This window comes from Oratosquilla oratoria, chromosome 12 (assembly GCF_046742065.1).
Source record: "Oratosquilla oratoria isolate Oo_2021 chromosome 12, ASM4674206v1, whole genome shotgun sequence".
Lineage (NCBI taxonomy): Eukaryota > Metazoa > Arthropoda > Malacostraca > Stomatopoda > Squillidae > Oratosquilla > Oratosquilla oratoria.
The window spans coordinates 22,640,011-22,658,145 of NC_134788.1; the positions used below are offsets into that span (position 1 = coordinate 22,640,011).

Genomic DNA, 18,135 nt, shown 5'->3' on the forward strand with positions numbered 1-18,135 from the left:
TTCTGGAAGGAAATTAAGCGAATCAAGTATGGAGGAATAGGTAAAAGGTACGGATGGAGAGTTGATAATGGAAGAGACAGTAGGAGGAAGAAGGGCAAAATAATTTAGGGAGTTGCTAAATGTGAAGGATAGGGAGGGAAAGGTAGTTTCAGTGGGAGGTGTTAAGAAAATGACAGTGTTGGATGAGTAAAACGGAGAAATAAGGAAAGATGAAGGTGAAAACAGTTATTAAAATGATGAGAGCAGGTAGGGCACCTGGGTTAGATAGGTGTCATGCAGAGGAGAGCCTGTATAGTTCTGCTTTACAAGGGAAAAGGGGACAAGTGTGAGTGTTGTAGTCTCTGAGGGATCAGTTTGTTGAGTGTAGTTGGGAAGGCTTATGGGAGGCTTTTGATTGAGAGGATTTGAAGAGAAACAAAGGAAGTAATTGGTGAGGAACAGTGTGGGAGTTGCATTGATTAGATTTTTCTGGTATGACAGATAAGTGAGAAAGCTTTAGGAAAAGGTAAGGATGGATGTTTTTTGGGCCTTTATGGATTTGGAAAAGGCTTATGACATGGTAGACAAGAAGGCACTGTGGGAGGTTTTGCCAATATATGGAATAGGAAGAAAGCTGTCAAGAACTTTTAACTTGAGGAAGTTAGTGACAGAGTTTGGGAGAGTGTGCAAAAGAAGGAAGTTGAAGATAAATGTGGGTAAAAGTAAGGTGATGAGATGTGCAAGGGAAGAGGATAAAAGCAAATTGGAAGTGAGTATTATGGGAGAGAAACTGGAGGAAATGGAGAGCTTTAGATACTTTGGGCCAAATGTGGCAGGAAAGGAAGGAGTGGAGGGGGAGATAGAATGTGGATTGAGAAAAAGATATTTGGGAATGGATGCTGAGAGGAGATTGTATGAAGGGATGAGTGTGCTGACAGCATTATATGGGGAAAAAACATGGAACCTAAGAGAGGAGGAGTTTAAGTGTGTTTCAGATGAAATGTCCGAGAAGTATGGTAGGGGTTACTAGACCAGATAAAGCAAGAAACAAGGACGTGAGGAGGAGAGTGGGGAGGGATGGAAAGGGAGTTTGGAGTTAGGGTTGATGAAAGAGTATTGGGATGGCTTGAGCCCATGGAAAGAATGAGAAAAGATTAGAAAAAGAGGCGTGGAAGGCAGAGGTGGATGGAGGAAATGAACATGAGGGGGCAACCATGGTTGTTAGATGGAGTAAAAGAGGCACTGGTAAAGAGGGGGGTGTCTGTTGAGGAAAGAAGGGAGAAGACATAGGGGTGAGTGGAGAATGATTGCGTATGGGTGATGCGGTGATGCATGAAAGGGGGTGGGTGAGAGAGTATATGTGAATGATATTTTGATGCAACCTGAAGGGAATTCTTCCTGTCTCCTCTTTTTCTACACGAGGAGATGGATCATCAATTAAATGAACCGAACTTGATGTGGATGTGTTGTGTCTTGCTGCATTGCTTCTGTGGGTGAGATGCAGGTATGACCTGTCATCCAGGAGGAGCCAAGAAAAGAGGGAGGGAGGGAGGGAGGGGTGGTGAATGGGAGTGGAGCCTGTGGGGATGAAATGGGTGGGAGTGGATTTATGCTTCTGACTTTGGGTACCTCCCTTGTAAGGGAAAAAAAGGCCTTGGTATATATATATATATATATAAGATTATCTGTCATACTCTTACCCCTTTTCACATCTGCTCTCTTTTTTCTTATGTTTTAGTCCTCTTTTCTTTGGACGACCTCTCGTATGATTCTCTCTTCCTATTTTGCAACCAATCTGTGAATGCTCATCTCTTCTCTTCTACCACCATCATTGCTTCATCATCCCTTCCATTTACTCCCATCCTTCCTGTTCCACACACCATCTTTGCACACTTTGTGACTCCCTCCTTGAACCATCCCCATTCCTCCTCCTCCTCCACTCCTAGTTCTACTCTATCCTTCACTCCCTCCCTCCCACTCCTCTCTCAGCTTCTTCTTCTTGTACTCCTTCTCCTCCTTTTCTTTCTCATTTCAGCAGTTTACTCTAAGCACCTTCATACATACCTTCTGTCCGTTTCCTCTTTCTCCATCTATCCTTCACTCTCAACTCACCTTCCACCAAAAATATATATATGTATGTACTTACATGTATGTATTTATATACATGTATGCATGTAAAAAGACAAAGCACTGAGATAAGAAGACACACTAAAACCAACCCAGCAGATTATTTTTATACATACATACATACACATACATATACCAAAGCTTTTTCCCCCTTACAAGGGAGGTAGCCAAAAAGGGAAAGGCATAAAAACACTCCCACCCATTTCATCCCTACATACACTCCACACCCCTCCCACCCTCCCTCTCATCTGAGCACCTCCTGGATGACGGGTCATCCCTGCACCCTGCCCACCGCCCTGGGTCAGAAACAGTGTCGCAAGACACAGCACATCTATAGCAAGGCCGCTTCATTTAATCGGCGACCCCCCCTCTCCGTCCCCCCTTGCATATAAGGAGAGGACGGGGAGAAATCCCTTCGGGCTGCGTCAAAATTTACTCACACATACTACCCCACCCCCCTGCCCATTCCTCCTCATGCAATCACAACATCATCCATATACAACCATTCTCCACTCACCTCTGTCTTCCGTCCTCTCCCTTCCTTCCTCAACAGACATTCCCCTCTTCCCCAAAGCCCCCTTCACCCCATCCATCCACCTCATCCTAGGACGTCCTCTCATGTTCACTCCCTCCACATCGGCCTTCCATACCTCTTTTACTAGTCTTTCTTCACTCATTCTTTCCATGTGTCCAAACCATCCTAATATTCTTTCATCTACCCTATCTCCCAGCTCCTTTTTCACCCCTGTTCTCCTCCTCACCTCCTCATTTCTCACTCTATCCAGCCTAGTAACCCCCACCATACTTCTCAGACACCTCATCTCAAACACATTCAAACTCCTTCTCTCTTCTTCTCTTATGTTCCACGTTTCTGCCCCATACAGTGCTGTTGGCACAATCACTCCTTCATACAGTCTCCTCTTCGCATCCATTCCCAAATGTCTATTCCTCATTACACTCTTTAATCCACCAAGGCATTTACTCACTTCTCTCAATCTACATTCTACCTCCACCTTCACTCCACCTTTTCCTGCTACACTTGCGCCCAAGTATCTAAAACTATCTACTTCCTCTAGTCGCTCTCCCTTAATGTTCACTTCCAGTCTACTGCCACTTTCACCCCTTGTACATCTCATCACCTTACTTTTACTTATTTTTATACAGAAACCAAAATCCTTCCTACAGAACATCACATAAAAATGATAGGTACATAGATTTATTTGCATGATTTCAACAACAGGATGAAGAATAAGTCTGCACCACCAGCATACTACTTGCACATCTATGGCAATCAACTACATACACATCACAAATCATCCATCCAAAAATGCATTCATATTTGGATCACATATGATGTTATGATCTAGTACACATCCTGACATACCTCTTGTTGCCCATGACCATTCTTCTTGGTCTTTGTACTGGCAGTCTGGAAGCTATTGCTACTTACTTTACATTCCCCAAAGGAGACGTTGATTATGGCCGTACGGTGAAGGCGATAGCAACGCTGCACTGATGCCTCTCCTGCAAGTGTGAGCCCTCCAGCAAAGGCCTCGTCAAACAAAATGTCGTACATGGTGTCTACCTCTTTGCCTGCTGGATGGATGCCTAGAAAAACAAAAGACAAATAGTATCCAGGATCTTATTTTCATACATATACCAAAGCTTCCTCCCCCTTACTAGGGAGGTAGCCAAAAAAGAAAAGGCATAAAATCATTCCCACCCATTCCATCCCTGAAAACACTCCACACCCCTCCACCCTCCCTCCAATCTTATTAATATGTTTGGCAATTATATGCTATTGAAAGTAAGATGTAAAAGCATCTTACTTTCAATAGAACATAATTGCCAAACATATTAATAATGTATACAGTTTAAAGGTAAACAGAAGACAACTCCTTCAGTGAGTTGGACCAAGGGCACAGTTCATTCAACTCCAATGACAAGATTCTTGTCGTCATTTGGTCAAATAAAACAAAAAATCATAAAACACCAAAATGCAAACAGCACCAGAAAAATATGACGTCAGTCCTCTCTTCACTCGCGAGCGAAGCAAGGACTGACGTCCTCTGTCAGGGTACTGTCCTAGCCTCCTGATAGGGGGAGGTTCTCCATGTTAAACTGAATCAAGCATTGTTATCCCATGATGACACATTTCTGCCTCTTCTTAATTCACCTCTGCAGTTCACTAGGACCATACAGTATAACAGATCTTGATATACCAGATATCGGATATATTGGATGAAAAATCTGACAGGACAAGCCCTCACTGTAACGGATTTGCTATATAGATCTTTGTATATAATGACAGACCTCTGTCCACATATTGTCCATTATATCGAGGATTTACTGTAATTTCCAAGCCTACTAATTTCTAATACTGGACAAACTTTGTGATATAATGGATCTGTCTGGTATTTCCAATGGATATAACAGATCCCTGGTTATAATGGATCTTCTGATGTAATGACAGACCCCTGTCCCCATATTGTCCGTTATATAGAGGGTTTACTGTACTGTCATTTCTCTCGTCTGCTTTCTCCTTGTCTTAGGGGGAGACATCATCATTATGATTATGTTTAACATCACAAACTCCCCAAATCAGGAGAGTAGGTCAATGCCCCTTACAGAGGACTTTGTAGCGTGGAATTTAACGAACCATTCCCTTGGTCCAACTCGCTAGCAGAAAGGTTCAAACTGTTGTCATCTCAACCTCTGCCACAAATAAAAATGCTCTAATATGCTTCTCCATGGGGATGGTGGTTAGTGGAATATATCTATATGCCAAGAGCTTTTCCCCCCATATAAGGGAGGTAGCCAAAGTCTAATGGACGCACTCACTCCCACCCATTCCACCATCACTTTTCATCTCAGCTTCTCATGGATGAAGGGTCATCCTTGTATCCTGCCCACTGCCCTGGGTCAGAAGCAATGTAGCATGACACAGTACACTCACAGCAAGGCCGCTTCACTTATATGTCGTTGAAGATAAAAGTGGATAAAAGTAAAGTGATGAGATGTACAAGGGGAGAATGTGGCAGCAGAATGGAAGTGAGTATTACCAGAGAGAGACTGGAGGAAGTGGATATTTCTAGATACTTGGGTGCAAATGTGGCGGGAGAGGGAGGAGTGGAGGTGGAATGTAGATAGAGAGAATCAAGTAAATGCCTTGGGGGATTACAAAGTATAATGAGAAATAAACTTTTGGGAATGGATGCTAAGAGGAGATTTTATGAAGGAGTGATTGTGCCGACAGCACTGTATTGGGGCACAAACATGGAATATAAGAGAGGAAGAGAGGAGGGGTTTGAATGTGTTTGAGATGAGGTGCTTGAGGGGTATGACAGGGGTTACTAGGCTGGATAGAGTGAGAAACAAGGAGGTGAGGAGGGGAATGGGGATGGAAAGGGAGTTGGAAGATAGGCTGGATGATAGAGTATTGGGATGATTTGAACACATGGAATGAATGAGTAAAGAAAGATTAGTAAAAGATGTGTGGAGGGCAGATGTGGAAGGAGTGAACATGAGGGGACGTCCTCGGATGAGATGGACGGATGGGGTGAAGGGGGCATTGGAGAAGAGGGGAATGTCTGTTGAGGAAGGATGGGAGAAGACACAGGATAGGGTGAATGGAGAATGGTTTGTATGGATGATGCTGTGATGCATGGAAAGGAGGGGGTGGGGGATTGGGGGAATACATGGGGATGGATTGGGTGGGAGTGGATTTTATGCCTTTGTTTTTTGGCTACCTCCCTTGTAAGAGGGAAAAAGCCTTTGGTGTATGTATGTATGTACATATACCAATGGCTTTTTCCCCCTTACAAGTGAGGTAGCCAATGTCAAAGGCATAAATCCACTCCCACCCATTTCATCCCCACATACTCCAATCCAATTCACCATCCCTCCCTCACTCTCATTTTAGCTCCTCCTGGATGATGGGTTATCCCTGCATCTCACCCACTACCCTGGGTCGGTAGTAATGCAGCAAGACACAGCATATCTACAACAAGGCCGTTTCATTTAATTGGTGACCCCCTTCCATGTCCCCTCATGCAGAAAAGGAGAAGATGGGGAGAAATCCCTTTGGGGTGTGTCAAATATCCCCAACCCTTCCATCCCCCATCCACTCCCATAAATCACAGTGTCATAAATACACAACCATTCTCCACTCACCCCTATTTTCTGTTTTCTCCCTTCCTTCCTTCCTCAACACATATTACCCTCTTTCCAAATGCCCCTTTTACCCCCATCTATCCACCTCATCCTTGTTGACCCATGTTCACTCCTTCCACACCTCTTTTCCTAATCTTTCTTCACTCATTCTTTCCATGTGTCCAAACCATCCCAATACTCTTTCATCTACCCTATCTCCCAACTCCCTCTCCACCCCTGTTCTCTTCCTCACCTCGTTTCTCACTCTATCCAACCTAGTAAGCCCTACCATACTTCTCATGCATTTCATCTCAAACAAATTCATATTCTTCCTCTTTTATGTTCCAAGTCTCTGCCCTATGCAGTGCTGCTGGCACAATCAGCCCTTCATACAGTCTCCTCTTAGCATCCATTCTAAAACATCTTTCCCATAAGCTCCCCTTATTCTCAAAAGCTTCACTTATACCATTCATGTTGTCATCACACCTCACACCTTCCTCTCATCTTATTTCCCTACTCCATACACCCCATTGCCTAAACTTGTATTCTTTTTCTCATTTGTTCTCAACTAAACTAAAATGTCTGCTTCATCCCTCCACAAATAACGGTTTATCTTTTATCTAGCCGATATTAAGTCATCTTTTTTCAGGTATCGCTTCCTAAGCTTCTGGCTGTGTCTACACCACTGGCTCATAGAAGGAGGAGGAGGAGGAGGAGGAGGAGGAGGAGGAGGAGGAGGAGGAGGAGGAGGAGGATGAGGAGGAGGATGAGGAGAAGAGCACTCATTGAAATTATCAGCCCTCGTTATGTGAAAAGGTGAAGTTATAATCGAATTTTATAAAGAGATATCCTGGACCCCAGTCCAAAGACAGACTGTCACCCCCTTGGAGTTCTGACTCCAAATGGAGTTGAGAGTGTTGACAATTTTTGGTGGTGGTGGTGGAGGAGGAGGAGGAGGAGGAGGAGGACATGCAGCTGGGAGATTGTTCCCTCCTACATCCATCTTGCAGGACTGTTATTAGCTGGTATCTGTCACTTGAAGAAGAGGAAGAAGAAGAAAAAAACAAAACAAAGCCACACACACACACACACACATACACGCAATTCACTGACCAATAATGGTGCCACGGGCACCAAGGGGAACGGAGAAGCCCTCGCGCACATTGATGATGCGGTCCAGTAGCTCAAATTGGACGGATGGATCTGGTGGAGAGCTACCCTGCAGAGAACTTGGCTGCAACAATGCAGAGCACATAAGCAAACATCTTTGTGGAAAGATATCATTTCTCCATTTGTATGTTTTGCTCATAACAAGCGAGACAATCATGCTACATACTATGCTTACATTAAAAGATATCATATACATGACACGACAGGTATATTCCAAGAATTTGATCAACCCAACACGTATGTCCACCTTGGTCAGTTAATTCGACACTCGCCAACCGCCACTCATGCTGACATTTGGGCCCAGGACATAAACCCACTTTGGGAATTGGTGGGGCTGTATGTCCTAGGCCAATTTCCAAAGTGGATTTTTATGTCCTTGGCCCAAATGTCCACACAAGTGTGTTAAGAGACCTAGGTGTACATACAGACACATGATAAATATATTGGAAAGCATAAGTTATACTGCTACTAAAACATATTCAATATTATATATTGACAACGAATATAAATGTTTTCTTTAGGATCCACGAGGAGCCAAGACAAAAGGGAGAGAACCTTACACCTTTCCTTTACCACCTCAATGACTTCATTGCCAGATAGTTAGTTCCCAAGGACACAAGTGCTGGTAATTACTCACAAAATAATAATAATAATGACTTACTTTTTGGCTAATGTCTCTAGCCTGTGCAGGTTCAAAAGCAACAACAGCTATCTATATACCAAGGGCTTTTTTCCCTTATAAGGGAGGTAGCCAGCCACTCCCATCCACCACCCTTGTTACCCTCTTATCTTAGCTCCTTGTGGATGAAGAGTCATCCCTGTCTCCTTCCCAATGTCTGGGTCAGAAGCACTGCAAGATACAGCACATTCTCAGCAAAGCCATTTCACTTATGTAGCACCCCCAACCCCACTCCCTCCCCCATCCTCTTGTGCGGAGTATTATCCCATGCAAAAGCTCCTGAAAGTGAGAAAGAGAAAGAAATATAACTTTACATTCTCACCTTGAAGAGGAGATATGGGCGGACTTCCATCTTGATGGCTTTGGCTTGTATGGATTTGACCTTGTTTACTTCCTCAATCACAACCGGCACCAAGCTCTCTTCTACACTCACTGTGCCACAGGGTCGCCTCTCAGCCTTGGCACAAGCAACTTCCTTCAACCACGCTGTCAACTCAGCCACACGCTCCTTACTGAAAGCAATAAATTTAATAGAGCAGCATTCTTTCGCAAAATCAATGCATCAACTTCAAAGGATTACAAAGGAGGAGCATGCTGACAGGAGACCTTTTAGTCCATATCTAGGTCAGATGTGAAAAAATCTGAATAAAAATAAATTAATAAAAACTATAATAATGTAAATAACTAGTAAAATACATAAATAAATGCATAGGTATAGTTAAACAAACAAGTTAGTAAATAATAATAAATTGACATATAACTAATATTAAATGAGAATCAAACAGACAAATGATAAAACAAAAACAATATAAAATAAATGATAATCATTACAGCATCTTGCTTAGGTGTTTAAATGATTCTTAGCCCTTTCAATACGGGCCACATCACACATCTGGCAGCATTAGCTGCCAGATGTGCGATGTTGTATCATAATACTCGCATTATAAAAAATAAGTCACTGCTCTATCGCTTGTTCTCTTTCACCCGTGAATTTTGAAAATATGATGAAGCCAGTTTACAGAGTATGGAGGTCACACGGGAACAACTACATACATACATATACCAAGGCTTTTTCCCCCTTACAAGGGAGGTAGCCAAAAAGGAAAAAGTATAAAATCATTTCCACCCATTCCATCCCTGAATATACTCCACACCCCTCCACCCTCCCTCGTATCTTAGCACCTCCTGGATGATGGGTCATCCCTGCACCTTGTCCACTGCCCTGGGTCAGCAGCAGTGTCGCAAGACACAGCATATCCACAGCAAGGCCGCTTCATTAAATCGGCGACCCTCCCTCTCCGTCCCCCCATTGCATAAAAGGAGAAGACAGGGAGAAATCCCTTTGGGCTGTGTCAAATTTTGCTCAACTATAACAAATATAATCAAGACGCCGATGTCGGCATCCTAGCATACCCACTTGCTCCTCATGACGCCTACGTGGGCGTCACCGTATGGAAGGGGTTAAAGCCTCGAACTGAACTACATTGCACTGCCTCTGCAGGAAGTTTATTTCATTCATTAACTACACAGTTGGTTAAGCTGTTTCTACCCACTTCCACATTGAATCTATTTCCGGACAGTTTGAGACCATTGTTTCTTGTCAGATTCTCATTCAGTGTGAAAATTTTATCACTTCTGATGTCAATTCCCTTTAGAATTTTTAAGACCTCTATCAAGTCACCTCTGAGTCTACACTTTTTTAGTGAAAACAAATTCATATATTTTAGTCGATTTTTGTATGATTTTTATTTTTGATAATTGGAATCAGTTTTGTGGCTCGCCATTGTACTTTTTCCAGTCTGTCAATGTCTTTAGTGAGATTCGGTGACCATATGGAAACAGCATATTCCAAATGTGGACAAATTAACGATTTATATAGCTTGTTAATGAGTGATGGACTTTTGAAGTCAAAAGATCGCACAATCAGTCCTAGAATCTTATTTGCTTTCTCAGATGCTGAAATACACTGTTTGGATGATTTGAGGTCGTTACTGATAATTACACCGAGATCTTTTTCACTATCCACTTTTGTTAACCAATTTCCAAATAACTTGTAATTGTACTTACTGTTATTTTTACCCATGTGCATTACCTTGAATTTACTTGTGTTAAATTTCAGTAGCCACTTTTCAGACCATTGCTGTAATTTATCTAAATCTTCTTGAATATCTAATTGGTTTAAGTGATCAATGATAGATAACATTTTCGCCAATATTGTAAACTCCGAGATTCATAGTGGTATCTTAATAAGTGATATAAGTGACCATCTACCGGTATTCACTATCAATCTAAAAGAAATGCACTGCATAACAAAACCCAGAATTGTAGTAAAATGTAAAATAGACGAAAAAAGTATTGCAAAATTAAATCAATGCTTAAAAGAAGAAAATTGGGATCAGGTTTACGAGTCAGAAAATGCCAATCTATCATATGACGAATTTATAAGCATTATCATGAGTAATGTAAACAAATGCTGCCCAGAGAGAGAAGTAGATATAAAACCATGTAACGTAAACTCAAAACCATGGTTTACAAACGGTCTTAAGAACGCATGTCGAAAGAAAAACAAACTTTACAAAAAATCTATTAAAAGCAAGTCCTTGACGAAAACAAATACAAAATGTACAAAAACAAACTTACAACAATTTTATGCAACTGTGAAAAAAAATATTATGACACACTGCTTGAATATTATAAAGGTAATATAAAAAAGACATGGGAAGTAATAAACAACTTAACTAGGACCAAAATTAATAACACCGATGAATTCATAGACATTATTAAAAAAGGAAAAACTAAAAAAGAAGTGGCAAACGAATTTAATGAATTTTTCTCCCGTGTAGGACCTAACCTCACGAAACAAATAAAGACAACACATCAAACTTATGAGACATTTTTGAAACACCAAATAAAGAACACTATGTTTTTAAAACCCGTCACGGAAAACAAACTTATGAACACAGTAAAATCAATGCAAAACAAGAAATCACTCGCCTGCACAGGAAGCAATATGAACCTTGTAAAACAAATTATGCCTATCATCAAAAATCATTTTCTGACAATATGCAATAAATCATTTGAAACAAGGAATATTTCCAGATGCAATGAAAATAGCAAAAGTAATACCGATATTTAAATCAGCCGACAAATCAAGTTATAATAACTATAGACCAATTTCACTATTACCACAGTTTTCCAAAATTCTTGAAAAGTTATTCACAATTCGCCTTGGCTCATTTCTAAAAACAAAATTACGTCATTTACCATAGTCAATATGGATTTCAACAAAATCTTTCATCGTCAACAGCAGTAATGGAATTAATTGAAGAGATAACTAACAATATAGAACAAAAGAAAAAGACAGCCGGCATATTTATTGATCTAAAAAAGGCATTTGACACAGTAAATCATGAAATCCTAATTCGAAAGGCCGAATACTATGGGCTAAGAGGTAAAGTTAATGACTGGTTAAAAAGTTATCTAAAAAACAGGAAACAATATGTAGCCATTGAGGAAGAAAGATCACATATTCTACCAGTTACATGCGGAGTACCTCAAGGTTCAGTTCTAGGACCCAAACTATTCTTACTATACATTAATGACATTACAAATGTATCCAACCTTATGAAATTTATACTGTTCGCCGACGATACCACCATTCTATGCTCCGATATAAATTCCGACAAACTGATCAAGACAATTAATGAAGGATTATGTCAACTATCCAACTGGTTTTCAGCCAATAAACTATCCTTAAACGTATCAAAAACTAACTACCTGCTTTTCTACAAAAATAATGAAAGCACTAAGCCGATCAAAATAAACAACAAAATTATTGAAAAAGCGTCCGTCAGTAAATTCCTAGGCGTGTATTTAGACGATCAACTTAATTGGAAACATCATATAAATCACGTGATAAATAAGACATCCAAAACTTTAGGAATTATGCATAAAATGAGAAATATCCTCAATGAAAATACCCTACGTACCATTTACTGTAGTCTACTACTACCATACCTATACTATTGTTCAGAAATTTGGGGTAATACTTATCAAACTAATCTTCAACGCATAATTACCTCTCAAAAAAGGCACTGCGTATAATCTGCAATGTAGGTCGTTTAGAACATACAAATCATTTATTCAAAAAACTAAATCTACTGAAATTCAAGGACTTAATAAAGTACAAAACTGCACCAAATCTACAATAAACAAATGAATCAAAACATATTGAAATTTTACTCCACTTACGAAACTCGCTATGTGACTAGGCAAACAAACGACTTCTTTAAAACTCAATACAGAACAACCAAAAAAGGCCAATGCTTATCTATTATAGGTGTTAACACATGGAATAAACTGGAAAAGGAATTACCTAAGACAAAATGTTTATCAACATTCAAACGATACTTAAAAAAGTCTTTAATCTATAAATATTAGTATATTAAACATTTCAGGTCCATTTCATAATTATATTCATGGAGAAACTGTCATGTATTGCCCAAGTCTGCCGCTCTTTTTTTTTTTTTTCTTATTCCAGCAGGTCACGGTGACCCGGATCTGCGCGTTAAGCAATTATCGTCCTGTCAACAATCGACCTGACCTCTCACCTCTCACCTGACCCCCACAAGATGCCATGCTCGCACGTGACCCCGATTTCTACGTGAGGTCGGAGTTAGCAGACATTGTGTCGCATCTCATTGTGTGTGTGTGTGTATACAGGTAAACGTCGACTTACGATGGCATTAGGTTTCGATAGAGCCATCGTAAGACGATCTCATCGTAAGTCGATCCCCACTCTGTTCCGTGGTCACTGTACCTAGCCTACCTGTATATTAACCACCAGAGATACTGAATATAGCCTATTAAACATGTACAGTAGTTTATTTAATTATTTTTATCCTTTTTACCATATTCAAACACTATAATATGTATTTTCAGTACGGACCTTAAATCTCGCGGGCAGCAGCCAATGCCAGCCGTACGACGTGACGTAATAATACTCGCATCATAAAATATAGTCACCGCTTATATCGATCGTTCTCTCTTTCACCCGCGAATTTTGAAAACCACAGAGAATGGGATTTAGGGCAAATTTGAGAGAATGTAAAAACACAGGGGCGACTACAATAAATATAATCAAGACGCCGATATGGCAGCGTCGCGAATCCACTTGCTCCTCATGACGCCTACGTGTGCGGCACCGTATGGAAGGGGTTAAATTATCATATCGTCGTCGTCGTCGTCGTCATCGTAAAGTCGAACAATCGTAAGTCGCGGCCATCGTAAGTCGACGTTTACCTGTATATGTGTATGTATTTGTGTGTGTATATATGTGTGTAGATGTGTATGTATGCATCATACTCACATGTAACAATAATAAATAAATAAAAATAATTTTTTTCCTTAAAGGGAGAGCAACTCCCCATACGCTTTGCTTCACGCTCTCCCTTTTCAACTACTAATTTTGTAGAAATTTTGTAAATATGTATGTCTAAATTGTATTTCATATTGTTGAATAAACCTTAACTAACTAACTTAAGTAACTATTTGCCATTCTACACAGTTTTGTATCATCAGCAAATTTGGAAACAGTAGATTTTAATCATTTATATATACTATGAATAGATGTGGACCAAGAACGGAACCCTGAGGAAATCCACTTGTAACATTTTTCCATCTAGAAGTTTTTCCATTTTAAACAACTCTTTGTTTTCGATCATTCAACCAATTACTAGTCCAACATAATAAACTACCACTTATTCCATGTGAAGCTAATTTAGTAAGCAGTCTTTCCTGGGGGACGGTATCAAAAGCTTTTGCAAAGTCTAGATATATCAAATCTATATTGTTTCTCTTGTCATAATTTGAGATAACTGTGTTGTAGAATTCGAGTAAGTTAGTCACACAAGAATGTTTCCATCTGAAACCATGCTGGCTATCATTTATCACACAATCATGGCTATGCAGGTGTCATGAGGCCCGAGTGGGTATATGAGGATGCTGGGGTATGTGGAGATGGAATGGATGGGAGCAGATTTTATGCCTTTGTGTTTTGGCCATCTCCCTTGTAAAGGGGAAACAGCCATTGTTATATGTATGTATGTACTTGTAGCTGAGTGACCACCAAATTCTGTGAACTGGCTTGATCCCATTTTCTGTTCATTATTACTCAGAGTGAAAGAAAACAAATAAATCAGCATTGAATTTATATAATGCGAGTATTGTGATGCATCATCAAATCATTGTGCATCAGGTATCCAATACTACACATTAGAATTTGACTCTTATTGAAAAGGTTAAAGAATAAGTACATAAATTAACTATTCAATAAGTAAATCAATGGAGAATTTATGGTATAATACAGTTTAATATCACAGTTCAAATCCCCCAAAACAAAAAGTGCATGTTCAAAAATGTAATACACAGGTCAGTTCCTATACTGTACTTCCCAACTAGGACCAATAACAGGTACCCCACTAGTGGTACTCTTGTAAAATGGACATCAAAGAGAACCGTCTCCCTGTCAATACCTTCACCTCCACTGGGAGGTGCAACCTCATGGGGCTGACACTCTATCTCTGAACTGGTCCCATGATCTCTATCAACTTCCACTGTATTCAAAACTTGTACTATTCTTCCATCCTGCTGCACCCCAGAATCTCTTATTTACAACTTCTGTAACTCCAACTATTTGGTGGATGCCAGACCCCCTGATATCCATCACTCTGAGTCCTCTCACCACTGAGAGGACAGAGTGGACCTGGCCAGGCTGCGATGCAGCCACCATCCAGCCCTCCCAAATTACCAGAGGAAGCCGGATGACTGCATCACAGATAACTCTTCCGGATATAACACTTTACCCCATACAACTCATTATGGAAGACTGCAGTGTACACAATCATGCATGTCAACAACAACACATACTCTATATGAGATTTGTGGGAAAACCTGGTTCTAGCCATGTTGTTCCTCAGGAGGGTGGGACTGCTTAGCCAGATAATCTAGGGGAACAATGACTTTTTGGTGCAGTATTGTTCCAAAGATAGACCTATTGTTTACTGATGACAACATCTTTCATCAGAGAAGCTGACCAATGGTTCCTATGTCCCTCCTACAACTATAAACCAGAGACACTGTCCCACACAAGTAACAATAACTGTGAACTTGTTTCAATAGCTGCAAACACGCAGCCCCATAATGGCGGGTACTGGTCCAAGGCCCTCTTTGGACTGTTCTCTGTGTTGGATTAGTGTAAGACAGTTTCTATATAGTCATAGGAGGATGAGGAGGCCAATCATTGGTTATCACTGGCTCACCTCACCTGATAAGGTGAAGGAAATACAGTGGAAGTTGATAGAGATTTTCGGCCTTGTCCAGAGGAGGTATGTATCTAGTTGTATTATACAGGAAGGGAAGCTATGCTTGTGGTGTCCTGTCTCTGTACCTCGCAGTATCTAGTTTGTTCTTAAATTCTTGTATGGTGTTTGCACACACTATTGTTTTGTCCTATTTGTGCCAGACATCCACCACTCTGTGAATTTTTTTTTCCAGATCTCTTCTATAACTACCCTTTTTGAGTTTCTTTTCCTGTCCCCTTGTTTTTCTTCTATCCCACTTTAACAAGTCTTCTCTGTCAAGGACTTACATGCCTTTCATGATTCTGTAAATGGCCAATAGATTGCCTTTCTCTTCCAGGGTTGGTTAACATGTTATGATGATGAGAATGTGGTACATGTTCTTTAATACAACATGGACAAGTCTACATGGTCTTCCCAGAGAGAGCAGAGAGGGAGGGGGATACTGCAGACCACTGTTATTCAGAGGTAAGGCAACCATCAACATCTCCTCATCACAAACACTCATTTCAACTCACCATTTTTCTTCAGGGAAGACCTGGTCTTGGTAGAAGTCGTCATAACTATCAATGTTGGCAGACAGGTGGTCCAACACCTCAGGGAACTTCTGCTGGTACTCTCGTACTGATTCAACTACCCGGTCTGAGTAAAGCCACTGTGCCTTTGGCTTTTGTGTATATCCTGCAACCTGTGTAAAAAAATAAAATAAAATAAAATAAACAATTGAATGAATCAATCTATTGCCCTGGGTCTTTTGCAGGGGACCATGGTTCTAAGGTAACCAGCTATGGCCAGTGGGTGAGTCCAGAACTCACTGAAGGAAGAGATATTGAACTGTTGTCTGGGGATTGTTAGCTCGGAGCACAGTGGAAAGAGGTGTTCTGTGTCCTCTGTGTGGTGGTTGGATCCAGGACGGTTTGATTCTGTGGCCAGTCCTGTAATCTGTTGATTGTTTTAATGCTGGACGGTGTCCTATATGCAAGCATGTTAGTGTTGTTCTTATTTCTCTTATGAGAGGTTTGTCTGTGGGGTTAATGTCTGGGGATTGTTGGTGCAATCTGGTGGTCTGTCTTGAAGAGCTTGCTTGGTGATCTGGATGTGAATGTGTTTTTGTACGATCTGGTACTGGTGTTAGGTTGTTGAATATGTAGGGATATAACAAAGTCTTGATTTATACATGTGATTTCAAAGTTATACAATGACCCAATATCTGAAGAAAAAAAATAACAATATATGTGAAGAAGAAAAAGAAGAAGAAAAAGGAGAAATAATTGTGAAGCAATGTGAGATGGGTGTGTGTGAGGTCTAACCCTCTATAATTAATGCGATGAATATTTCAACTTGTACAAATTTTCATCAAGCAAGAATCAAATCCTCACATTAATCAAGACCCTGTTGTAGTATTTTATTTATCTATTTATTTTCATCTATTTATTTTTTTCAGGGCAGTGAGAGTCTTAGATGAGAGGGAGGAAAGGGTGGTGGATGGAAGTGGAATGGGTGGGAGTGAAGAGCCTTCTGATCTGGCTGACTCCCTTGAATGGGGAAAGAAACCCTTGGTATGTACATTCACAGAATGGTTACAAAATAGGACGAGGGAGTCATATGAGAGGTACAAAGAAAAGAAAAGAAAAGAGAAGTAAAGCAAAAGGTAAAGGAGGCAAAGAGGAGAGCAGATGTGAGGTGGGGTAAGAGTATGACAGAAAATTTTGAGAGTAATAAAAAGATGTTTTGGAAAGAAATTAAGAGAGGAAGAGGAGGCGAATCAAATAGAGAAGAAAAGGTAAAAGGGGCAGATGGAGAGATGATAATGGAGGAGAAGGCAGTAAGGGGAAGATGGGCAGAATATTTTAGGGACTTGCTAAATGTGAAGGAGGATAAGGAGGGAAAGATAGCTGCAGTGGGAAATGCTAAGAAAATGACCATGATGAGTGAGGAAAATGGAGGAGAAATAAAGAAGGATGAGGTGAAGGCAGTTGTTAAGATGATGAAAGCAGGTAAGGCACCTGGTCTGGATGGATGCCATGCAGAATGTCTAAAAAAAGGAGGTACAGTGATGGTGGACTGGCTGGTGAGAGGTAGAGTGCCGGAGGACTGGAGGAGTGCCTGCATAGTTCCACTTTACAAGGGAAAAGGGGACAAGTGTGAATGTAGTAGTTTCAGAGGGATTAGCTTGTTAAGTGTAGTTGGGAAGGCTTATGGGAGGATCTTGATTGAGAGGATTAGGAGAGGAAGAGAGAGAGTAATTGGTGAGGAACAGTGTGGATTTAGGATGGGTAGAGGTTGTGTAGATCAGATCTTTGTGGTAAGACAGATATGTGAGAAAGCTATAGGAAAGGGGAAGGATTTTTTTGGGCTTTTATGGATCTGTAAAAGGTTTACGATAGGGTAGACAGAAAGGCACTGTGGGAGGTTATGCAGATATACGGGATAGGAGGAAAGCTTTTGGGAGCTGTCAAGAGTTTTTATGAGAGTAGTAGAGCTTGTGTTCGGATTAGAAATGGAGAAAGGGTAGTGGGTCAGGGATTGGAGATGGTTAAAGAAAATGGAGAAAAGTGGGAGGTGAGGCAGCAGTTCTTTGCTGACAACACTGCACTTGTGGCAGGATTGGAGGAGGGATTGAGGAAGTTGGTGACAGAGTTTGGGAGAGTATGTGATAGAAGAAAGCTA

General features: G+C 40.7%; 1 protein-coding gene across 5 annotated transcripts in view; it reads right to left on the reverse strand.

The window, feature by feature from the left end:
- Positions 1-18,135, reverse strand: part of LOC143031093 (5'-3' exoribonuclease 1-like) — a 169,705-nt gene that overhangs the window by 38,787 nt on the left and 112,783 nt on the right. For all 5 annotated transcript variants that reach the window (XM_076194513.1, XM_076194512.1, XM_076194516.1 and 2 more), the window contains 4 exons: positions 15,984-16,153; positions 8,430-8,619; positions 7,372-7,492; positions 3,557-3,714 (listed from right to left, as the gene is read on the reverse strand). In XM_076194513.1, coding sequence (XP_076050628.1) covers positions 3,557-3,714; positions 7,372-7,492; positions 8,430-8,619; positions 15,984-16,153 — 639 coding nt within the window. The remainder of the gene's footprint in view (positions 1-3,556; positions 3,715-7,371; positions 7,493-8,429; positions 8,620-15,983; positions 16,154-18,135) is intronic.